This window comes from Phaseolus vulgaris, chromosome 9 (genome assembly GCF_051622355.1).
Source record: "Phaseolus vulgaris cultivar YP4 chromosome 9, ASM5162235v1, whole genome shotgun sequence".
Lineage (NCBI taxonomy): Eukaryota > Viridiplantae > Streptophyta > Magnoliopsida > Fabales > Fabaceae > Phaseolus > Phaseolus vulgaris.
Window position 1 is genome coordinate 27,104,576 of NC_143506.1, and position 26,049 is coordinate 27,130,624.

Consider the following 26,049-nt stretch of genomic DNA (forward strand, 5'->3'; position numbering starts at 1 on the left):
CATTATTTTTATAATTTAATAATAAATATATTCATTAACAAAAAACTTTATTTCTATTGAATGACATGGAGCTAAAAGACATCCTTATTACCAATTTTATTATGACAAAATCATGATATTGCAAATTATCGCTTTCTTCTTTAGAACATATGTATATAGAAATATATGTTATAATTTTGAATGACATTTGTAAATTTACCATATATAACTATTATGTTAGTTGTGTTAGTAAGTGCGCTTAGAAAATTTATGTGTATTTTCATATGTATTCGTATTTATTAAAATAAAATATAAATTTATATTATCAATATAAATGTGAAAATAGTAATATCATTTATTCAAATTTTATTTTAACTTTTAATCATTATAATCACATACTAGTAAAGAGAAAAATTAAAATATTATAATTTTAAAAAATAAAAAAGATAATTTTCTATGGATATATGAGTTATATGATTATTATGTGAATAAAGGAGTTTGATAATTACTTTTGGATTAAAAATTAGTAGATTTTATAAATTATTAAATAATAAATTATTTTAATTAAAATATTAGCATGATTAAAAATCACACCAAAAAATAGTTAGGTATAAGAAAGTGTAAAAATACAATAGTAAATAATAACAATTCTCTGTTCTTCTTAGTATCTAATGCTAAGTGAAGTGGTTGAGTCGTTTACGATTTAAATGCTGCGTAGAGACTTCTGTTTATTTATTTTCGATATATCCGTTGCGGTGAGAACGAAATCCTGGTTTTAGGGTCTGACCTGGGTAAACGCAACAGCCACCGTTAGCATCTGAACGACAATGGCGAAGCAGCAGAGCCACGACGTCGTTTCCGATCTGATCGACTTCCTTAACGCTTCTCCAACGGCTTTCCACGCCGTCGGTAAAACCATAACCAACTCTCTTCTTTCCTTTTATTCTCGCCGAATCGCAAATCCTCATTCTCTCTTCCTTCCTTCCTTTCAGATGTGGCGAAGCAGCGTTTGCAGAGCGCGGGCTTCCAACAACTTTCCGAGAGGGAACTGTGGGAACTGCAACCTGGCAACAAGTACTTCTTCACAAGAAACCACTCCACCATCGTTGCATTCGCCATCGGCAAAAAGTTCGTTCCGTTCCGTTCCCCTCTTTTTCAACTAAACACGGAACAACACCAATAGTCTAATGTTGCTTCCCTTTTCATGTAATAACAAGTTTTTAAACAGGGTTCAAAACTCTGTTGTTTTGTTAATTCTGGTTTTGTGTTGGAAACCAGAATTGTATATTGGTCTTTGTTTTGTTTTTTTAGAGAATAATGAGAAGTTCTCTAGTTTTCTGTATCCTCTACAATCTTCTTTTCGAAGTTGTGAGTGAGTGTGCCGTGTGTGACCAAATCAGAGTTATGAGTGAGGCACCGTGTGGGATATCTATCAGAAGGAGTGAAGAAGTGCTTACGTGTGAGAAGCCATACCAATTTTTAAACTGTTACAATTGGTATCAGATTTGCTAGGGGATGATGGTGACCACAAAGGAACTGAGACTTGAATAGATTCTTATGAAAATAGCCTCTCTGATCAACAAGAATCAGTGCAGCAATCGTTGGATGTGGTTCCTTCAATGGTAGAACGGACGCAGATTCCGTTTCCTTCCTTTGATGGCTCCAACTTTCGGGATTGGAAAGCAAAGCAGAACAATTCTTTGAATTGGAGGGAACCCGAGGCCCAAAGAAGCCGTATACGGTTGTTATCCATGGATGGCAAGGTCCTTTGCTTGGCAAAGGCTTTACACGCAGAACACCAATAACAAAGGAAAATCTTGGCAGTAGATCCTTAAAGATACTGGGGGCAGATTTGATTCGGTTGCTATTGACGACCCTATCATTGACCTCGCAAGATTGAAGCAAGAACGGACCTTGCTTGACTACCTTGAAAGGTATGACACATTGTTGCCTCGGATTGCTATATTTGAAGAATTGGCATTGAGTTTCTTTCTTTCTGGATTAACAATTGAGTTAGAAAAATCAGTAAGAGTTCATCATCCTACATCTGTTCAAGATGCTATTTCAATTGCTCGATTACAAGATGAGGTGCTGCAAGTAATCACAAAGAAATTTTCACTAGGAAAATTAGTTAGTCTGAATCCAGGGACAAATATTTCAGATAGTGGTCCGCTGTCTCTTCCAAAAATAGAAATTATCCTTTTACCACTTTGAATCTGAATCAACTTCAGTGCCCTATAACTTCAACACCAATGCCAGAATCAAAAGGTTCAACTGCAACCTCTATCTCTAGAAAACAAATTAGTGAAAGGATTGGAAAGGGTTTTTGTCATTTTTGTGGTGATATGTGGGAAAAAGATCGTAAACAAAGGTGAAAAGTGTGGGGTAAGTTTAATGCTGTTTTCAGTGCTCAAGAGTTAACATTTGGATCAGATGGTGAGTAGGAAAACGAAATCATCGAGCATAGTTTAAACTTAATTACAGATATTAGTGCTAATTTGGTGAAGGCACTTGGGCTGTAATCTCACAGCATAAGTAATTTTCTAGTGATGGTTGCATTCGATAAGGAATTAGTCATAACTAGAAGTTGTCCTTTAGTTGAATGGAAATTTTATGATCATGTTTTCGAAGCTCATTTCATAGTGTTACTTGGCAGCACTTTTGGTGTCATCCTTGGAATGCAGTGGTTTAAAACGTTTGGAGAGATTTCGTTGGAATTGTGGCCAATTGACAATGAAATTTGAACATGATGGCAAACTAGTTTGCCTACAAGGAGAACATCCTTCAACGGATATGTGTGAGTTGACAGGGAAAATTAAACTAGCTAAATGTCATGTGGTGTTGCTGGCACTTCAAGCCCCACTTTGCTACAATTGCTTAGCCGATGAAACTCTTCCCCACATATCTCATAGTCAACAATTTGAATTAAATCAATTATTGGAGAACTTTCAACAATTGTTCTAGGAGCCCACAACTACCTCCAAAAAGGCGATATGATTATCAGATTTCATTAGTCAATGATAAACCATTCTATTTAAAACTATACGGGTATCCATATGATCAAAAAGAGAATATAGAAAGATAGGTTAAAGCCCTACTTAGAGAGAGTGGTAGCTATTATGCTTCTCCATTAGTGTTGGTGAAGAAAAAAGATGTTCCTAGAGACTTAGCTAATGAAACTCTTCCCCACTTATCTCTAGCCAACAATCTGAATTAAATCAATTATTGGAGAACTTTCAACAATTGTTCTAGGAGCCTACAACTTTACCTCCAAAAAGGCGATATGATTAACTTATCTATAGCCAACAATCTGAATTGAATCAATTATTGGAGAACTTTCAATACAACTTTACCTCCACAAAGGCAATATGAATTAACTTATCTCTAGCCAACAATCTGAATTAAATCAGTTATTGGAGAACTTTCAACAATTGTTCCCGGAGCCTACAACTTTACCTCCAAAAAGGCAATTTGATTATTGATATGATTATCAGATTTCGTTAGTCAATGATAAACCATTATGTTTAAAACTATATAGGTATCCACATGCTCAAAAAGAGGAGATAGACAGACAGGTTAAAGCCCTACTGCCTACTGGTTTTATCAGAGAGAGTGGTAGTTATTATGCTTCTCCATTAGTGTTGGTGAAGAAAAAAGATGGTTCCTGGAGATGTTGCACTTATTTCAGAAAATTTAATGCTTTAACTATCAATAATAGGTTTCCTATACCATTAATAGAAAATCTATTGGATGAATTAAATGGTGCAAGCTATTTCTCCAAGCTGGATTTACAAGGTGACTATAACCAAGTAAGAATGGCAGAGGATAATATTCAGAAAACAACCTTCAGACCTCACAATGGACACTATGAATGAGTGGTCTTGCCTTTTGGTTTGAGCAATGCACCAACCACATTCCAAAATTTGATGAATGATATATTCAAGGAACATCTAAGGAAGTTCATTTTGGTGTTTTTTTATGATATTTAGGTTTACACAAAAACATGGTAAGATCACCTTCAATGGTTTTATATTGCCCTCCAAATATTTCAACAACACAACTTGGTTCTCGACTTTAAAAAATGCAGTTTTGGAAAAACAAAAGTATACTTGGGTAATTTCCTCTAAACGTGTGCAGACTCAGGTAGGCCATTCAGCATTGGCCAAGACCAAGAATTGTTAAGGAATTGCATGGGTTTTTGTAGATTTATACACAATTAGGGGAAGCTTGCACAACCATTGACTCAGTTACTGCAAAAAGATACAAATTTAAGATGGATGTAGAGACTAAAACAACATATGCAAGATTAAAGGTGTCTGAATTGGCTCCTGAATTGGCTTTGTCAGCCTTTGATCAACCTTTCACAATAGAAACAAATGCTTCAAGAATGGGCATTCAAGCTGGTGGTTGTGTTAGTGCAGGTCGACGACAGTGCTGTTCATCAGAGTAGTGTTCTAGGTTAGAGGTGGGTGGTGCTGCAATTGCTCTGTTTTGGTTGTTGATGGTGGTGTCTTTTGAGTGGTGCATTGCAGGTTTATGCTTAATATAACTGTGGTATGATTTGGGGAATTAGGGTTGCTTTGTTTTTTTTTAAGTGGGTGCATTAAATATGGTTTTTTATTTATTTAATTGGGGTGCATTAAATTGGGGAAACTTTTTTTTTATTTCATCAGAGTAGAGTTCTCTGTTTTGTTATTTAGAGTGCTCTGTTTTTTTATTAAAATATTTTTTTCATATGAAGTAAACTTACGAGTTTAAGATCATCCAAAATTCCAGATAGTACATAAAGTAAGGTTACATCAAGGATCATACAAACACTACACTTTTGATGGAATAATTCTCCACAAAAAAAAGTGGTAATTGGAGGAGATCCTAACAAAAAACAAAGAATATTGCACCATTTCCATAACATGATGATGGGGGCATTCGGGAGATGATCTTACTTATAAGAGAATTAGAGATTAATTTTATTGGAAAGGTTTGCAGAAAGAGGTTAAAACATGGGTCCAGGAATGCATGTCTTGTCAGCAAAAACAAGCCTCTATTACAAATGCTCTACAACCACTCGATTTCGAATAGAGCTTTTGAAATTCATTTGAATGGATTTTATTGTGGGTCTTCATAAGTCTAATGGCATGATAGTTATCTTTGTGGTATGTGATAGATTTACCAAGTATGCTCTTTGCACACCATTAGCTCATCCTTTTGGAGCAGCTAAAGCAGGACAAGGTTTATTTTATACGATTGTTAAATTGCATGGTTGGCCATCTGATAGAGATAACACTTTTATCAGTGCTTTTTTGATCGAGTTGATGAAGCAACATGCAATTAAGATGTTGCGGTCCATTGCTTTCCACCTTCAATGTGATGACCAAACTAAAGCTTTAAACAAAGCCTCGCAGAGGGATATATATGCTATGTCATTGGGGACTTACTAGAAGTGGATTTAACATCTTTCTTCAGCAAAATTATGTACAACACTAAATTCCACACAACAACCAAGATGTCACCATTTGAAGCCTTATACAATTTGGTTGAAGTAGTTGCTTATATTGTGAATACAAGAGAGCATATTGCCAAATTTTTGCAAGTTAATTTACAAAAAGGCTCAAGAAAGAATGGAAATGTATGCTGATCTCAAATGGGTAGACAAGGAATTTCAATGTTGATACCTAGTCTATTTGAAGATACAACCTTATAAACAAATGACTTTGGCAAATACATCATCCACAAGTTTGCCGCAATTATGGGCCTTTAAGAGTTTTGGAGAGAATTGGCAAGATAGCTTATAAATTTCAGCTACTTCCCGACACACAAATTCATGATGTTTTTAATGTATAATTTGCTGAAGCAACATCATGGTACTCAGTGTATCCCAGGACCTTCCTATATGCAGTGAAGACGGGGAAATGCAACCGCAACAGTTGCTGGTTTTGGACAAATGAATGAAGAAAAAGGGCAATCGTGCTGTTACTGAGGTGTTGATTCAGTGGCAGCATACAAATCCGGGAGATGCATTTTGGCAGGAACTGCACCCTTTGCAACAACAATTTCCAGATTTTTCATTGGGTGCTTTAAGGGCCTTGTGGGCAAGTCATTTTGATAGGAGGGGATAATTGTAATAACAAGTTTTTAAACAGGATTCAAAATTCTGTTGTTTAATTAATTCTTGTTGTGTTGGAAACCAGAATTATATATTGGTCTTTGTTTTGTTTTTTTAGAGAATAATGAGAAGTTCTCTAGTTTTCTTTATCCTCTACAAACTTATTAAGTTGTGAGTGAGTGTGCCGTGTGTGAACAAGTTAGAGTTGTTTGTGAGGTACTTTGTGTGATCTCTATCAGAAGGAGTGAAGTGCTTATGTGAGAGAAGCCATCCCAATTTTTAAACTATTACATTTCAACTTCTTCTCAGGTACGTTGCTGGAAATGGATTCTACATAATTGGGGCTCACACGGATAGTCCATGTCTCAAACTCAAGCCAGTCTCCAAGGTAACCAACTTCTATTTTAGTTTCTCGAGGCCTGTGTCTGTCGTAGCAGTAAAATTAGAAAAATGTTAAAAAGATCTTTGTAATTGGTTTAAGCTAAGTATATGATTTAAGCACATATTGTCATTTTGGTCCCTAAAAGCATGTCAACAGAGTGAGAACAACCACTTTGATTAGGTCTAGTTATATTAGTCCCTGTGATTAATAAAATGTTAAATAAGTTCCTTAAGATGTCGAGTAAGTTCCTCAATTTGATTATTCACTGTCTCTTCATTTACTCTATTTTCATATTATCATTTAAGTTACACATGCTGGACTAATGTGAGTGAGAAAAGATAGTTTTGAAGATTATTATATTCAGAGACTGATGAGACAACACCCACCATTCTCTAGGATGGAAGTTGCTGTTTACTCAAATAAATTTGAATTCATAATTAGTGTATTAGATTTTGAGTTTGATGTGTTATTAAATGGATGCAATGGAAGGCATGTTTAATTAATGGGTGTGCTGTGCAGGTCGTTAAGGGTGGGATTTTGGAGGTAGGTGTTCAAATCTATGGAGGTGGTTTGTGGCACACTTGGTTTGACCGAGACTTGACTGTGGCGGGGAGGGTCATTCTTCGAGAAGAGAATGCGGGGTCTGTTTCGTACTCACATCACCTTGTTAGAATTGAGGAACCTATAATGCGGATCCCAACTTTGGCAATTCACTTGGACAGGTTCTGTCACTGTTGTTGAGATGCATTTCCTGTTAGCTTGCTTGATCATTATTGGTGTTGGGTTTATCATTTTCCTCTGGTTCATTTTGTACAGGACTGTTTCTGATGGATTCAAATTTAACAACGAGACACACCTTATTCCCATCTTGGCAACAGCGCTGAAGGTAATCACATTGGTTAATGATTATTCTATGGAAATAGTTATTATTGTGGTGCCATGGTTTAATATATCAAGTCCTGTAGACTAAATGCATTTAATGTTAGGCTATCTGAGTTGTTATTTAAGTGCTTACACGTGGTTAGAAAGCTCATTTATTGGTTAAATATGTATTTTAAAATTATAATAGCATGCAATGTTGCAAGTTACTTAATATTGTTTTTGTGTTTTAGTTAGATCTTTGATGCAATCGTTTTGGAAAGTTATATTATGCTTTTAGAATTGTGTGTAGTTAATTGAAAGAAATAAGTAAAACTTCCACAAACAATGCTTATTTGGATTTATAGTGTTCGTTTTTAATTATTTAGATCTAACTTTTACACTTTCATTGAGTTTTGTCTTGCAGGGTGAGCTTAATAAATTGTCCTCTGAAAATGGAAATCAAACTGATGTAAAGAAAGCAAGTGATAAAACAGGCACTGCCAATACGAAGCACCACCTTCTTCTTTTGCAGGTTAACACCGAATCTGGAATCTCATAATGTATTCTTGTTAGTTTTATTTCAGCTGCCTTTGGATATGTGTAACCTGTAATTTTCTTAATTTGGGTCTTGGGATGTATATATGACGATTAAGAGTCTAATTGTTGATTGTTGTCTTCTTCCCCTTTTTCGCCAGTTGCTTGCAAGTAAGCTTGGGTGTGAGACAGATGACATTTATGATTTTGAATTGCAAGCTTGTGATACTCAACCAAGTACTGTTGGTGGTGCTGCAAAGGAATTCATTTTTTCAGGACGACTTGATAACCTCTGCATGTCATTTTGCTCACTGAAGGTTTAACTTTCATAGAGATTATTTTTTTTAAGTTTCAAATGCTTGTATATAGTTTAGATATAAACTTCAAATATGTTAGTGTGGCTGCAAAGGACTTCATTTTTTCCGGACGACTTGATAACCTTGGCTTGTCATTTTACTCACTAAAGGTTTAACTTTTACAAATATTATTTTTTCAAGTAAAGTTTCAAATGCTTGTAGTTTAGATATGAACTTCAAAATATAACCTTGATTTTGAAGTTTACCACTCTGGATAATTGGGTCCATTTTAGGCAGTTATTCTATAGTGCAAGGAATAGAAAATAATTTCTGAATATCATTACTGTATATGTTTATCACATCATTATAAGTTATGCCCTGATGTAATGATTTCAGCCAATGATCTCTGGTATAATGCATCTTCTCCAATTCTATGAACCTTTGAAACGATAGTTCATTAATTCAAACCTAAACAGTTTTTATGTGTGTTTGGGAACACTCTAGGACTGCTGAATGTGGATTGCCAAGACTACTAAGAGTTGTTTTTGCATTAAACATGGATCCTGAATGTAAAACAAAACACTCATTATGATTTTGTTGCAATATCTATGGATATGGTAGGGATGAAAGAGCGATTGATACAGTGAAATCTTGTGGGGTTCTGTTAATTTTTCTGATAGGAATTTTGTAAGATATCTATAATGTATCATTCACTGTAGATACCAATGTTATGAGGGGGAATTACAGTGGAAAAGATGAGATGAACTGCAACAAACCAAGCTAGGGCATCCGAGAGAGCCTTTAGTCTCCCACTGAGGATTTCCCTCTATTTCCCTATTGGCAATCTGTTATATTACTCTTTATTATGCCATCTACTTTAATGGAATGCAGATCAAAAAACAGAGACAATCAGCAAGAAAATGGATATCTCCTTTAGGATTCCTGAATCAGGTAACTAATACCGTGTATCTCAGCAGGAAAAATAAGGAAATAACAATCTAACAGTAATTGGTAGCAAGCTACCAATCCAGAGCCACATGGCCTCTACAATTCACGTTTACAGTGAATCTACTTCTAACAGAATCCTCGATACTCTCTCTCTCCTCTAACCACCTATATATATTACTAATGCTTATACCCCTTATATCCTCCATACATATCAAGCCTGATTCAGGGCCACGTCATTCCTCTTAACCCCTCTCTTATTCTTCCTCTCATACACTCTCCAAATCTTGGGCTTAGGACCATATTCCTGGCCCAGTTGTACCTCAGCATTTCTATCAATGCCACCCGCATCAGAAATGACCTTGTCCTCAAGGTTAAATTCTGGAAATTGACCCCTTAACATAGCATTGTCCTCCCATGTGACATCATCAATAGATTTATTCTTCCATTGGATCAAACTTTGAGGAATGGAAACTCCTTCCTGAATTGTTACTCTGAAGCCCAAAACTTTTACTGGATATATCTCTTCTTCAGCAACAACCTCTAATTCTTTAGGCAATTCTCCCAGGATATGGTAGTTCCCAACTGCCTTCTTTAATAAGGATATGTGAAAAACAGGATGGATTTTGGAGTAGTCAGGTAGTTGAAGCTTATAAGCAACTTCTCCAACCTTCTCAATGATCTTGAAAGGACCATAAAAACGTGCTGCAAGTTTCTGATTTATCCTTCGGACAACTGATTGTTGCCTATGGGGCCTCAATTTTAAAAACACCCATTCACCAATCTCGAACTGCAAATCCCTCCTCTTCTTATTGGCATACACTGTCATTTGCTGCTGGGCTTTGAACAAGTGCTTCTTAAGTTGATCCAAAGCCTCATCTCTGTCTTTTAACTCCAAAGCAACTGCAGCTACCTTTGTTTCATTGCTCAAGTATCGCAGCAATTTAGGAGGTTGTCTCCCGTACACAACTTCAAAAGGGGACTTACCTATAGACACATGATAAGTAGTGTTGTACCAATATTCAGCCCATGGCACCCAATAGGCCCAAGTCTTGGGTTGATCAGCCGCAAAACACCGAAGATAGCTTTCAAGACACCTATTGATAACCTCGGTTTGCCCATCTGTTTCGGGATGATAGGCGGAGCTCATTTTGAGTGTCGTACCCTGCAATTTGAACAATTCCCTCCAGAAATGGCTCACAAACAAGGGATCTCTATCACTTACAATGGAACTAGGAATTCCATGAAGTCGCACCACCTCCTTAACAAAGACTTCTGCCACAGACTTTGCAGTATAAGGATGCTTCAATAAGATAAAATGACTATACTTGGATAGTCTGTCTACCACCACAAAAACCGCTTCAAAACCTCTGGATTTAGGCAAGCCAGTCACAAAGTCCATGGAAATATCCTCCCATACAGCATTGGGAATAGGTAGAGGTTGTAAAAAAACCCCTGGAGTAGTTGCATCATATTTCTTTCTTTGGCACACATCACATGCTTGTACATAATCCCGGATGGATTTCCGCATTCCCACCCAGTAAAGATTCTCTGCAATACGCCTATAAGTCCTCAAAAATCCAGAATGGCCGCCCATAGGAGTTTCATGAAATTCTTTCAACAATGAAGGAATAGAGGGAGATTTAGCACCCAATACCAAACGACCCTGGTACAATAAAACCCCTTGCTGCACACTATAACCCGGTTTAGCCATAGGATCTTTTATCACCTCCGCCATTACCTTCTGAACAGATTCATCATTCCTCACTTCTTGTAGTAGCTGATTACTCCCTAACCATATAGGAGTGTGCACCAGTGCAGAAAATGCACCCTCATCATAGCAACGAGACAAGGCATCAGCAGCTTTGTTTTCGAAACCCGGTTTATAACGCACTTCAAATTGATAGCCTAACAACTTTGCCAACCAGCACTGTTGGTCAGTTGAGGAAATCCGCTGCTGTAAAAAATGCTTCAAACTCCTATGATCAGTGTACACAACAAACTCCTTGCCCAATAAATAATGCCTCCAATGTTGAATGGCAAGGACTAAAGCCATCAACTCCTTTTCATAAGCAGTTTTCATCAAGTTGTTGTCAGACAAAGCTTTGCTAAAATAAGCAATTGGTTGTCTGTTTTGCATCAACACAGCACCTACTCCTCTCCCTGCAGCATCGCATTCAATTTCAAAGGGCACAGAGAAATTAGGCAGCAAAAGAACAGGAGATGTTGTCATAATTTTCTTTAACCTCTCAAAAGCTTCCTTAGCAGCCATACCCCAATTGAAACCATCTTTCTTTGTCAATTCGGTCAGAGGTTTGGCAATCTTGCCATAATCCTTGACGAACTTCCTGTAGTATCCAGTCAAACCCAAAAACCCACGCACTCCTTTAACATTCTTAGGTTCAGGCCACTCCAAGATGCATCTAACCTTTTCTGGATTCACAGAAACCCCTGCACCAGAAATTATATGACCCAAGTAATCTACTTGCAACATCCAAATTTACACTTAGCCATGTTAGCAACAAAACACTGATCCACTAACACCTGTAGCACTTGTTGAAGTTGCTGTATGTGCTCCTTTTCATCCTTGCTGTACACCAATATGTCATCGAAAAATACCAACACAAACTTTCTAAGAAATGGCCTAAAAATATCGTTCATTGTGGCCTGAAAAGTGGTTGGTGCGTTCATCAATCCGAAAGGCATCACAAGATATTTGTAATGACCATTGAGTCCTAAACGCAGTTTTGTGCACATCATTCTCATGCACACGTATCTGATGATACCCTGATTTTAAATCAATCTTCGAAAAAATTGTTGACCCATGTAATTCATCCAACAATTCATCCACAATGGGTATAGGGTATTTATCCGGGATAGTTACTTTATTGAGAGCTCTATAATCCACACACATCCGCCATGTTTGATCCTTCTTCTTGACCAAAATGACTGGGCTAGAGAAAGCGCTCATACTGGGCTGAACAACCCCTGCCTGCAACAGCTCCGCTACTTGTCTCTCAATTTCAGATTTTTGGTGGTGAGGGTATTTGTATGGCCGCACATTGACTGGACCACAATTAGGTAACAAATTGATTCTATGCACCTGATCTCTTACTGGAGGTAGTGTTAACTTGTCTGTAAACACTGCAGGAAACCGCTCCAATACTTCCCGCACACTGTTTTGACCCAATTCCATTGCATGCTGCTTCTCTTCCAATTGAGTCCACCACCCTTCACCATTCCAGTCCCGCTCTTGGCCTGTCAAGAAGGAATTGAGACAGCCATGTCGAACCTGTCCTTTTCCTTGACCCTGTAATGTTACCAGCTCCCCATTATGCCAAAACTGCATAGATAAATTTTTCCAGTCCATTACCACTTTCCCCAATGTGCTCAACCATGATATACCGAGAACCACATCTAACCCTCCTAATTCCAACACCAGAGCATCTATTACAAAGAGCCTAGACCCCAGAAAAAGCTTAATTCCTTTACACGTGCCTTCGGACATAACCCGATGGCCATCCCCAAGCTTGATTCTCTTAACAGTAGTAGGGCTTACTGGTAGTCCCAAGGCGGAGGTCAATTCAGGTGAAATAAAATTGTGGCTAGCTCCACTACCGACCAACACCTCCACAACCACATCAGCTAATTGTGCCTTCAACTTCATGGTATTATATTCTCCCATCTTTCCCAGAACCCCAATAATTTTGCACTCCGCCTCTGGTTCTTCCTCCTCCTCGGCATCTTCTACCTCCAACGCTACTATTTCTCCGTCTTCATTCACTGTTTCTCCTTCCCCCAATATCAACACACGTAGGGAGCGTTCAGGACATTTGTGCAAGGTTGGGTGATACTTACCACCGCACTTAAAACAAAGCCCCTTTGCTCGCCGTTCCTCCATCTCCTCACTTCGCACTCCCAGCCACCGTTCCGAAGCTCTACCGCGGCGGTCGCCGTCGCTCTTCCGTCCCGTTGAGCTCAACGATGAAGTTGGGTTCGCGTTCGACCCAAAAGAGCTCCCTGTTTTTGCCGGGTTGGGCCAACTTAAGTTTTCGGGTCTATTCATGTCCTTCTGGGTCGGGTTAAACCCACTACTGAACTTAAGCCCACTTTCTTCTCTTCGGCCCACAAACCTTTTCCCCACAGCTTTTTCACCCTCGGCCTCGTCTTCCTTAATCTCCTCCTCAACATCCTTAGCCATCCTCATCATTTGCATCCGATTAGAAGGATTCAGAGTTCTCACCCTTCGCCGGATCGGAGGTTTCAACCCACTCATGAAGTATCCTAAGTATTGCTCCTCCGGCAATCGACCCACCTGCGAGGAAAGCAATTCAAATGCTTCAACAAACTCTTCAACTCTTCCAGTTTGACGGAGCGTGGATAATTCTTCAAACGGGTTTTCCAATCTCCGGCCACCGTAACGTGCTATCAATGCCCTTTTGAGTTTTTCCCATGATAGGTGATCTTCCGTCTCCATCAGTAAATTGAACCAATGGATCGTGGGACCTTCCATGCTCAAACGTGAAAGCTTCACCCGCATATCCTCCGGTGTGTTCTGGACATCGAAATATATTTCCGCACGAGTTATCCAAGCCACTGGATCTTCGCCATCGAACAGTGGAAGCTTCACCTTCTTCCCGGCGAGTCGAGACTCACTCGAAGGCGAATCACCACCCGAGTTTCCACTCGATGCCTCTCCTTCTCTATTTCCCTCCTTCAGTTTGCTTAGTTTCGCGAGAACTAGACTCTGCTGCTGCATCTGTTCGGACTGGAGCTGCATCTGTCGAACCAATGCGTCGAGCGTGGAGGTAACATGTCCCACTTGGGTCTCCAAAGCATCAATCCGATCACCCATCTTAGGCGTAGGTGGCTTCCTTGGCATCGACGGTCTTCTCCGGGCTGGGTCTTTATCCGGCAGGTCGGACCAATTTAATGGAATGCAGATCAAAAAACAGAGACAATCAGCAAGAAAATGGATATCTCCTTTAGGATTCCTGAATCAGGTAACTAATACCGTGTATCTCAGCAGGAAAAATAAGGAAATAACAATCTAACAGTAATTGGTAGCAAGCTACCAATCCAGAGCCACATGGCCTCTACAATTCACGTTTACCGTGAATCCACTTCTAACAGATCCTCGATACTCTCTCTCTCCTCTAACCACCTATATATATTACTAATGCTTATACCCCTTATATCCTCCATACATATCAAGCCTGATTCAGGGCCACGTCATTCCTCTTAACCCCTCTCTTATTCTTCCTCTCATATACGCTCCAAATCTTGGGCTTAGGACCATATTCCTGGCCCAGTTGTACCTCAGCATTTCTATCATACTTGGTGCATTCGAGACCCTGATGTGCACCTAAATGAAATGATGTACGAAATTACCCCTATAGGTCTGGCAGGTCTTGTAATTTGATTAGGATGTCCAATGTGGTGGACTACCTTAGAGAACATCTTCTGGTTTAACTATGAATTCTAATTATTTAATTGCAAATGAAATGATCCCCTCCACCCTTTCCTGATGCGCACCTAAATGAAATGATGTACGAAACCCTAATCCCTTCCATCCTTTCCTGATGCGCACCTAAATGAAATGATGTACGAAATTACCCCTGTAGGTCTGGCAGGTCTTGTAATTTGATTAGGATGTCCAATGTGGTGGACCACCTTAGAGTACATCTTTTGGTTTCACTATGAATTCTAATTGTTTGATTGCAAATGAATGTGTAGCTCACTGCAGGGGAAGATATGGATTTCCTTAACAATCATACACAGAAGATTGAAGATATACAAATGATAGTTGTGAATCTCAAGTTGTAAGCACCTCCAATTTTTTCCAGGACTTACAAATTTCCATATAGCATTGGGCATGCTTGTGATTATATCTTCTGGTTTAAAGGACTTAATGACTTCAACCCATAAAGACGAATTTTGACATAAACCACATCACTCAACCATTCAACTGATATCATACTTCTATTCATGATCTACAAGTGGGTGAAAATCTCACCAAGTCAATTATACCAATATCCAACCCAGTTAAGCCAATGAGGCCACTACTTAGGCTTTGATCCGACCAAACATTGCATTTGGATCTTTAGATACTTATTGATTCTCAGAATGAGGGTGGTATGTTAATAGAGCTTGAGTTTGGTCCCTAATTTCCTTGATATTTGATAACTCAGTCCATACATAATTGAGAAAACCATGCATCTCTTAGAAACAATTGATGAAGTTAGGCAATTTTGTAATAAAATTCAGCTATTTCTTTTGCAGTCTTGGGATGGGAGAGAACAGGAAAGTGAACTTATTAGATGAATATATCTATACCATGGTGTTAACCATTTGGGGTGAATACGTAGAGGCTATAAGGTGCTCTTGCTTACTTGTGAACCCTTGATTTAGTCTTCCAGTATTAGTGTAATTACCACATTAGTCCTCTAAGAATTTGTATTAAGTATCTCTTAGAAACAATTGATGATGGAAATCCATGAAGTTAGGCAATTTTGTGATAAAATTCAGCTATTTCTTTTGCAATCTTGGGATGGGAGAGAACAGGAAAGTGGACTTATTAGATGAATATATCTATACCATGATGTTAACCATTTGGGGTGAATACATAGAGGCTATAAGGTGCTCTTGCTTACTTGTGAACCCTTGATTTAGTCTTCCAATATTAGTGTAATTACCACATTAGTCCTCTAAGAATTTGTATTAAGTTCATCATATTAGCATTTCTTAGCCATTTTTGAACCTATCTGTTGGGCTTATTAGGCCACCCGCTATCGGGTCATTATCAGACCATCCATAATATGTTATTCCAACAAACACTTGCTAGGATAGACTCAAAATGACTCTGATACCATATTAAAAAATGGACTTTAAACCTAACTCAACCTCATAAAACCGGCTTATGAGGTGAAGTTTGTATCCACTTATAAATAATGAAATGTCCCATTCTTTAGTCGATGTGGGATCTCAAACAATGTAGTGACTTGTTAATCTTCGGAGAACAAAATTGATGCTTTACACTCAATATAATGACATTCTATGCTCCTAAATGCAATGCTAAGCCTTTGCTTTGCTTATTCTTCCAATGTCCTGTCATTTTCTACACGTAATACATGTTAGGTTATGAAATCATATTCCTCCCATGTTTTTTTATTGAAGAATATTATGCTTAGGTACTGTTTTGCCATGGATAAAGCGATAGATTTGTATGTGAACCCTCTCATGGTTGTTACTATAGAGACAAGGATCTTGAGAGAACCCTAAGTATATGTATTAGTCATTGTTCACCTTTTTACCTAGTTATAGAAACAAACTAGACAAGGCAGTGTTTAAAAGAATATAGTACATACAAAAACTATTTCTGTGGTTATGTTCCATATAGAGACATATATTACTTTGAGCTCTTTTCTTCAGTCCTAGCCTTCGGGTTGGGCCCTTCAGGCTTATCTCATAGGGTCTTAAAGCTTAAATATCATCTCTAACAAGTATGCAGCTTGAGCAGTGATGTTGGTATTTTAGTATTCCCTTGGGACAAGAGTCACTCGACTAGACCTGGCCTGAACAGCCAACCCTGAAGAGGGTACCCAGGCTGTTGAGCTTGGTGGAATGCTATGATCTGTCAGAGTTCCACATTGTTTCTAAGGCACGCTTCAAATGGGTATGACCTTTGAGCCTTTTGCCTCTTTTCCCCTGAACTGGTAACTTCCCCCTCAAAAGGGTATGCATGACCTTGGTGTTTGGCTTTGATGCTTTGTCAATTACTGTGGTCCTATGGAAAATGCCAATTAACTTAAGATCAAATGTAGTTTCCCTTGTCAACCAAGGTGTGGTTGGATGGCATCACACTATCACAAGTACAAATGCCTCTGGGTGTATGTCTTGGTCTGCTGTTTTGTTTTTCCATCAAACTCTAGCATTTTGGGACTTAATCTAAAGAATTAAGACAATGAGACTATCTATCTGGAAATTGGAAATGTGTTTGCATGATGTACTCGTTATTGATTATCCTACGCCAACATGTTGGTTTCTATTTCAGGCTTTAATAGATGCTACATCCTCCGAAAGCAGTCTTGAGGAAGAGACAGGAGTTAGAATGGTGGCTTTATTTGACCATGAGGAAGTTGGATCCGACTCTGCACAAGGAGCTGGCTCTCCTGTTATGCTAAATGCTGTGACTAGGGTTACCAATTCTTTTGGCACAAAGCCCAACGTATAATACCTTTATTCCTTTACCCCTTTTTTTATTCCGACGGACTGCATGAGTTAAATCTAGGCCGTGGCTTTCTCATGCCAGCCCTCATAATTTACAGCACCATTCCACCATTTTAGCATTTTAAATATTTCAACTTTGGAAAATGGAATTACCACACTCTAATTATGCTTTCGGTATTTAATTAGTTTTCGTTACGGTGATTTGTTTTAGCTTCTGGAGAAAGCAGCACAAAGAAGCTACCTTGTATCTGCTGATATGGCACATGCACTACACCCAAATTACATGGTAAGTCTTCTTATACACCTTGATTGCAAATAATTCAAATTTTTCTCCTTATCTTGAACAAATTTCTTGCAGGAGAAGCACGAAGCAAACCATCAGCCCAAACTACACGGGGGACTTGTCATTAAAAACAATGCAAACCAGCGCTATGCAACCAATATTGTCACATCCTTCTTATTCAGGGAAATAGCATCAAAACATAACCTTCCCGTTCAGGTAAGTTAATTGAACAATTTTATGTCTTGTCTTCCTCTTTTGTTATTGGAATTGGAATAGATTTTCTACAAGGCAATATAACTATCATACAGTAAAGACTCTTCTACTATAGTATTTGTAGTGTGCAAAATTATTACTTATTTTAAATCATCCCAAAGAGAAAATTGTATTTTTAGTTCCTGTATTTTCAAATTGATAAATTCAGTTTTCTAACTAAAAATATGTGAATTTAGTCTCCTCACATAGTTTAATATTTATTTAATTACAGTTTTTAACTTTCACAAAAGTGAAAGGACTAGATTCACATATTTTTAAAATAAAAGGACTAAAGTTCATCAAGTTAAAAGCTCAAGGATAAAAAACAAGTTTGTTTGGAAGTCTAGGAAAAGACACATTTTTTCTTGTCAGGCCCAAAGTTGTGTAAGCATTGGTAAGTGATAAAGCATTGATGTTTGTAGGACTTTGTGGTTCGCAATGACATGTCTTGTGGTTCAACCATTGGTCCTATTCTTGCTAGTGGGGTAGGTATCCGCACCGTCGATGTTGGTGCACCGCAGTTGTCAATGCATAGCATACGAGAAGTTTGTGCTGTTGATGATGTGAAGTATTCATATGAGCACTTCAAGGCCTTTTACCAAGAATTCTCTCATCTCGATGGTAAGATGGTCGTGGACATATAGGATATATCTTTAATCACGAATTGCTACATTGATCTTGTGCTCTGGATGTTGTTGGTGGAAGGAGTCATGTTTTGTAATTTATTACCCTTGCCTAGTTACATGTTACCTGCCTACTGTCGAATGCTATTGAATATATTATTCTGAATAAAATGGTTTTTTAATCGCGAGTATACTTGCATACTTGTGCGATTAAATGATTCTGGAGAAGAGAGCTAGGTGACTCGCATGGTGGATCGAAGCGAGTATGCTTGCAGATCGCCGAATTGATCTTTAGTCGTCTTCTAACGGGCCAATTTTGGTTGAAGAAAAACTTGGGCAATTTCTCCCTTGCAACATATCAATTCCAACATATACTCAATTTGCTATTGAAAATGACAAAACTGTCTCTCCTAAATGACGAGAATACCCTTACATAAAAGGAGGATGTAAATAAAATTTACTTTTGAAATCTTTTATTTGAAAATATTTTGGATTTCATTTTCCGAAACACATTTTTGAATTTTGGAAATTTTTTATCCAGAATGTATTTTTAATTGTGTTTTGGATTTTTGCTATGGGTTTACATCCATTACACAATAAAAAAGAAACACAAGAAAATAGATGAGTCTTCTCATAAGCACCAATTGGAAAGGTCTTCTCATCGTCCTTTGATGTTGGTACAAGTTCTTTACCGAATGAATTCCTTGACCAAGACTTTCGATTGTCAAACAAAGTTTTTCGCTAAATTCTACCGACAAAGAATTGTATAGGTCAACTCCTTCTCAAGAATTGTTAAATATTTTTATGGAGTTGTCTACTTGAGTTATGTTGTTGAGGCAAAGGACGGGCTTAGAGTTAAAAAGGAGAAAAAGAGGATATTTGGACCGATGCAAGAAAATTTGACTATGAGTTTACATCTATTGCACAATCAATGAAAGAAACACAAGAAAATAGACAAGTCTTCTCATAAGCACCAATTGGAGAGGTTACATCATCATCTTTTTTATGTTGGGACAAGTTTTTTACCTAGTGAATTCGTTGACCAAGACCTTCGATTGTCAGACAAAGTTAGTTTTTCACTAAACTCTATCAACAAAGAATTGTATAGGTCAACTCCTCCTCAAGAATTGTTAAGTTCTTTTATGGAGTTGTCTACTCGAGTTATGTTGTTGGGGCAAAGGATGGGCTTTGAGTTAAAAAGGAGAAAAAGAGGATATTTGGACCGATGCAAGAAAATTTGGCTATGAGTTTACATTTATTATACAATCAATGAAAGAAACACAAAGAAATAGACAAGTCTTCTCATAAGCACCAATTTTAGAGGTCACATCATCATCCTTTTGATGTTGGGACAAGTTTTTTACCGAGTGAATTCCTTGACCAAGACCTTCGATTGTCAGACAAAGTTAGTTTTTCACTAAACTCTATCAACAAAGAATTGTATAGGTCAACTCCTTCTCAAGAATTGTTAAGTTCTTTTATGGAGTTGTCTACTCGAGTTATGTTGTTGGGGCAAAGGATGGGTTCTGAGTTGGTTAAGGGAAGTACCTTGATTGAGGTTGAAAAACTAAATAAGGAGTTGGAAAACATGAATCATACTTTAAAGGAGACTTTGGATGCCAACACACTTTTGGGTGACAAGATTAAGGAGATAGAGATGAATCATGCTCGTTTGATTGAGGAAAAATCGTTTTGGTTGGAGAGATGTTTTGTTGATAAAGAAAATGTGAAGAGGATTAAGCTTAAGAAACAAGGTCTCAATAAAAGTTTTCCTATCGAGACTGGCAAAGTAAAACTCCCTGGATCTCCAAATTTCTTTTGCAAAGATTTCTGAATTATTTCACTGCAACCCGCTTCTAATTCCAAAGTCTCTTACTCTTTCAATCTTCTCTTCTTTTTCAACAGATCCTTCATAAATTTAGCATAAGTGGACATCTATTCCAAAGCTTCAGTAAAAGGGATATTGATATCTAGTTGCTTAAGAATTTCACAAAATCTAATAAATTGTCGCTCTATATTTTTCCTTGAAGGAGCATGTGGGTAAGGTAAATCTAGAAGTGGAGCACTCTTTTTTCTATTTTTTTTCTTCCTTTTCTCTTTTCTCTCATCTCTTTTTTCGCATCTCCTTCCCTCTTATTCTCATTTTTATCTTTTTCAACCCCTACCATCTTACCATTCCTCTCTCTTATTTTTTCATCACTCTCTGTGGTAATTTTATTGCAATGCTCCTTAGGGTTGATTGTGGTGTTAGTTGAAAATTGGTCACTTTGTCTCTCCTCCCCATCTAAATTTCCATATTCCTGATTGTTGTCATATTATAGTCTTGACTGGCCATAATGGCTTTCATGAATTTTTCCACGGTATCTTCAGGAACTGATGGGTAATTGGGTTGTTGTTGCCGTTAGAAGGGCCTTTGCTTATTGGATGAACCATTCTCTTGCTTCCACCCAAAATTTTGATTTTTGATTGCTTCTCCAACCTTAAGAATAATTGTTGGAGAAGCCACCTTGCCTTCCTTGATTGCCCATGTAATTTGCCTTAGCTTCGGGTGAATTGTTCTGATAAGAACAGAGACCATTATCACCTCCACAAAATTCATACCTGATTGGTAGACTTTAACTTTGAGATTAGTGAACAATATGTACTTGTTAGGGAAATTTATCCATTTGTGCACTTAGTTGCTCAATTTATTGCGTTAGAATTTTGTTTTGAGCCAAGAGTGCATCTACAGTGTTTAATTCTAACAACCCTCTCTTTTGATTGCTTTGTCTATCATGTTAGGCTTGATAATCAGTTGTCGCCAATGCATCAAAAATCCTTATCGCTTGATCCACATCAACAATCATCATTGTGTCGCCAGCTACAACATCTAGGAGCATCTTTGTGTCAAATATGCTCAGTTGAGCAATATCTTCATTTGGGCATTTTCTCAACATCATTTTAAATCTCTCCCCATGTCTCATAAAAATATTCATTTGCTCTTTGTCTGAACATAGAAATTTCATACTTTGCTTTGATGTAGCGAGAGATTGAAAAAAATCTTTGCAGAAATTTTTCCTCTACATCCTTCCAGTTAGTGAGGCTCTGATTTGGATGTGATTTGAGTCATTCCTTAGCTTTACCTGCCAATGACAATGGAAACAAGCGCATGTAAACATTCTCAATATCACTGGATTGGAAATTCATTATTCCCATTAATTAATAAAATGTAGCCAAATGTGTATAGGGATCTTCATGATCCATTGTCGTAAATTGGTGAGTAATGATGAAACTATGGAAAATAGATTTCATCTCGAAGTCCCTGGTAGTAGCAAGTATTGCAATACTAGAAAAATGTCTGAGACCCTGGTGCATGACATAATCTCCAAGTGTCCTCCTAAGAGGTGGTGTTTGCTCTTCTGCCATGTTGCTCTCCTCCTGAAAACTATTAATGGGAAGAGAAAAAGTGGTTGAGGATTCCTCTCTAGTGTCTCATTGTCTCTCATTTGCCTTTGTCTTTCTGTTTCTTTTTGCTTCCCTTTCAATCTTTTCTTCAAATAACAATTAATCATTGGGAACTTGATCTCTCAATATCATATAAGATAGCTAACTCAATGGTTAGAACAAGGATTCACTAGAGTAACAAAATATTTTTTTTATTTAAAATTTTAAAATTGAAAAGAAATAAAAGGGAATAAATTCAAAATAGAGAATAAAACAATAAAAGCAAATATGCAAATTAAAAGAAAATAATAAAAAGAATTATGTAAATAACGCAAATTAAAAACAGTAGCATTTAAACACAATAATAAAAAATAAAAATAATTAAAGTATTCACAATATTTAGGATATTATACTCAAAAATCAAACTATTCTCTTACAACGGCGCTAAAAACTTAATGATTTTTTACCGCAAGTTGTCAAAAGTAATAATGTGTCCCTAAGGATGAATATCAAACCCACAAGGAACAATTGAATAATAGAGTAAAATATTCGCTAAATATAAAACTGAATATTAAAGTGTGTTGAAAGTTGTTGTGGTAACAATGATTAATCAGAAAAGAAGTCAAAGAATTTGTTGCTTCAAGTTGGAAAAATAGGGATTGGGTTTCATCTTTCTCACTCTTTTGTATTTTGATTAGCATGGTAACATTATGTCCTTTGAATGATATTGATGCCCGTATAAAATTCATTTATATTGATTTCTCGCATATAAAATTATTATTATGCTTCCTAAATATCGATTTGGTAGCTTGGTGAGTGTTGATGCATTCCAACTTTCTCTTTTTAACTTTGTATATTCTCCATCTGCCCAATCATCTCCATTCTCTCCTAGAATCTTGAAATTAACACCAAATTTGGAAATATATCATTCATATTCAAATAAAAATCATAAAATATGTAAAAGGTATAAATTCATAAATTAAGAGTTATTTTATACTTATTTTAGAAATTAATACTCATAAGTGCCCATATTTTAATATGAAATATTACTGAAATTTGACATTTATCAACTACACACAGTAATTTATATTGGTTCATTTGTCGCAACCGACTATGTTTAGTTCTTGATCAAGCTAGTCAAGTTTAACTAAGCATACTAATGTTGTGAAGTACACACCATTATTCTTTACTCAAGCCACTCTGTCTAACATTAGTATTCTTTGCTCAAGCCATTCCTAATTGATACCGATATTCTTTGCTCAAGCCCATTTTTAGCTAACCTTGAGTTTTCTATCCTCAAGATACTCTTGATTGACTTTGAATATTCTTTGCTCAAGTCACTCGTGATTAACTTTGAGTATTCTTTACACTTAGCCATTCCTAGCTAAATGAGTATCCTTTTAGGATCACAGTAGGGATGGCAAAGAAACCCCTCTCGTGGGTATTATCCGAACTCGTCCCAATTTTGACAGGGAATCCTTGTATTGATTGAGTACAGTATGGGTGATACCCAATTTAAAAAATTAGGTATACGGAAGGAGACGAGTATGTACATTCCGCCCAAACCCATCCCCATCCTCACATCCGTCCTTGTTTTAAATTACTAAAATACCTTTAATTTATTAAGTAACCTAAAAAAAATTGTATTAACTTTTATTTTGTCCTTAGTTTCATAATTTATTTATAGGTCATATATTTGATCATTTTTACTATTTTATATAATTGTTTGACCTTTTATCCAATTGTTTTTTATATGCTAATTTGATATTTATACAATGATAATTTCTTTATTGATATTTGATATTGGAGAAAACAAAATGTGTATCCTTTTGACATTGAATACCTAATAATATTATGTTTCATTTGTTGTGATTTTTATTTTTTATAAAAAAAGTATTTAATATTATGAATAGTAAGGGGCAGGTACAAGCATGGGTACAAGTATACTCGTTCCCTGATAGGGATGGAGATAAGATAAAAAAAAAATTATACTCGTTGGGTATGGGAATGGGGATGGTGATTGATTTTTATTTTGAGGATGGGGATAAGATAGTTAAATTGCACCCTCCCCGCCTAGTTGTCATAATTAGATCACAACCACTCTTAACTGACTCCATCAAGGAGTATTCTTTACTCAAGTCTTTCCTGGATAAACTTGAGTGTTCTTTATCCTTTTGTCACTCTTAACTGACATAGGAAAGGTTGAAGGTTTGAATGATTGTCTAATCATTGAGTCTGGCTAGTGGATAAAGTGTTTTCGTCCTATGACAAATACAAGGTTTGGGGTTTTCTCACCTAGTTTATATCATTTCTCACTCTAGGAAGAGGTTATGTCTTTTTAATGAATATAAGGTGATAGTTCACTCTCTTATGTGACTAAAGAAACCCTTCTTGTGTTCTATTTTAGGCTATCTTGGATCCATACATTTTGGAAATGATCTTACTCTAAGCTTAGGGATCTTTTTCCGATGTCTTTGAGGACTGTTTATCTTCATAACAACATTTTGGCACAGTGTATCCTTTACTCTTGTATTCTTTTTCTTGATGGTAGGCTTTAAATAGTCGTTAAGAGACCGTTTATATTCTTAGAGCAACTTCAGTTCTTCTTTCATGCCTTTTATGTTTGATGAGCTCCACTTTGACAATTGCATTTAATGCACCTTATGCCATTTGAAATGCTTTTATTCTTTACACAATCTCCTGGAAAACTGTCATAATATACTTCCTTTGGTAGTAGGGTCTTTTGTACCATTGCATGGTAAATAGCACACCATACAGAGCAACTAGTTGGACCAAAATTTAAAAGTAGATATGTTAGGAGAGTTGGTGGTGAAGACATAGTTGGCTCCAAAAGGGAAGGTTGAATGAAGCCTGAACTTAAATCTCAAATTTAAAAACAATATAAAACGTGTAACAGGCAAGGATAGGAGAAAAGTAGACAGTGATTTATATTGGTTCACCCTACCACTTTACGTCCAGTCCCCTTAAGCAAACAACTTAAGAGCTTTTCACTGACTTAACACTTTGGTTACAACGAGTTTCAACACCTCTCTAGGAACACGTATTCTATTCTCTCCAAGTACAAGTATTCTCCACTTCTCCAGGTACAACCTCTCTAGGTACAAGTATTCTCCACCTTTCCAGGTATAAGTATTTTCCACCTCTCTAGGTACAAATATTCTCCACCTCTCTAGGTACAAGTATTCTTCACCTCTCTAGGTACAAGTATTCCACAGCTTTCCAAGTAAACCAGTCTTAATCTCCCTTTGAGACTAAGACCATTCAAGATATGAGAAAAACACTCTCAAAAGAGAGAACAATCAAAATTCACTAGGTATACTTCATAGTGTGAAGGACTTACAAACTCAACTCACTAGATGCTCTTATGTAGTAGATACAATATGTACAAAGCACATTTTCCTTTTCAATCACACAAACTTATATTTCACTTGACATTCTTGTATATCGTTTCTAGATATTTCATCTTTGTCTTCAAGGTTTTTATATTGTTTTTTGAATATGTCCGTTAAAGCTTTCAATCTACACTTCACCATATATTCGTTAAACGCTCCATTTGGAAACTTTTGCTTTGAATCATTTTTTGCACGTCTTGAACATGTGTAGTAATTTTGAAATGTTTATATCTTTGTACAAATATGAACATTGATGTTTTCAATCCTCCTAACTTGTAATTGATTCGAATTTGCACCATTTCTCTTTCTTAATTTGCATTGTTCTTCTTTCTTTGCATGATTAGATGCTCTATAAAGAAACTTCTGCTTTGATGATATCTTACGCATCTTGAGTGTGTATTTTTTAACATTGTACTTTTGAATACTTTCTATTCTTGTATAAATTTGAATGTTAGAGTTTGAATCATTTGTAATTGATGTTTGCACAAATCTCACTATTTTTCACTATTTTCATATTAAACACTCAAAGGGAAAACTTCTAATATGAAGATTTATCATGTCCTGATCATTTTATTCAATTTTGAAATCTTTTTATATCTATAAATGTTTAATCATTTAAGCTTCATTTTGATTTCCTTACTATCTGTTCAAATAATTTTCTAAAACTCCTTTGTTTTCTCGTTAGACGCTCTAAAATGAAACTTTGACTTTGAATTCTTTTGTGTG

At 36.7% G+C, this 26,049-nt stretch overlaps 2 protein-coding genes across 2 annotated transcripts; one reads left to right on the plus strand and one right to left on the minus strand.

Moving 5' to 3' along the window:
- Positions 1-619: 619 nt before the first annotated feature.
- LOC137820863 (Zn-dependent exopeptidases superfamily protein) lies at positions 620-18,675 on the plus strand. Its single transcript, XM_068625157.2, has 11 exons — positions 620-888; positions 972-1,107; positions 6,392-6,470; positions 6,984-7,186; positions 7,281-7,350; positions 7,750-7,857; positions 8,021-8,176; positions 17,154-17,327; positions 17,541-17,615; positions 17,688-17,828; positions 18,287-18,675. The coding sequence occupies exons 1-11, from the start codon at positions 807-809 to the stop codon at positions 18,506-18,508; spliced, it is 1,446 nt and encodes a 481-aa protein (XP_068481258.1). The 5' UTR covers positions 620-806; the 3' UTR covers positions 18,509-18,675.
- LOC150025230 (uncharacterized) lies at positions 10,920-15,137 on the minus strand. Its single transcript, XM_090294866.1, has one exon. It carries the CDS (start codon positions 13,980-13,982, stop codon positions 11,745-11,747), a length of 2,238 nt encoding a protein of 745 aa, XP_090150992.1. The 5' UTR covers positions 13,983-15,137; the 3' UTR covers positions 10,920-11,744.
- Positions 18,676-26,049: the final 7,374 nt, after the last annotated feature.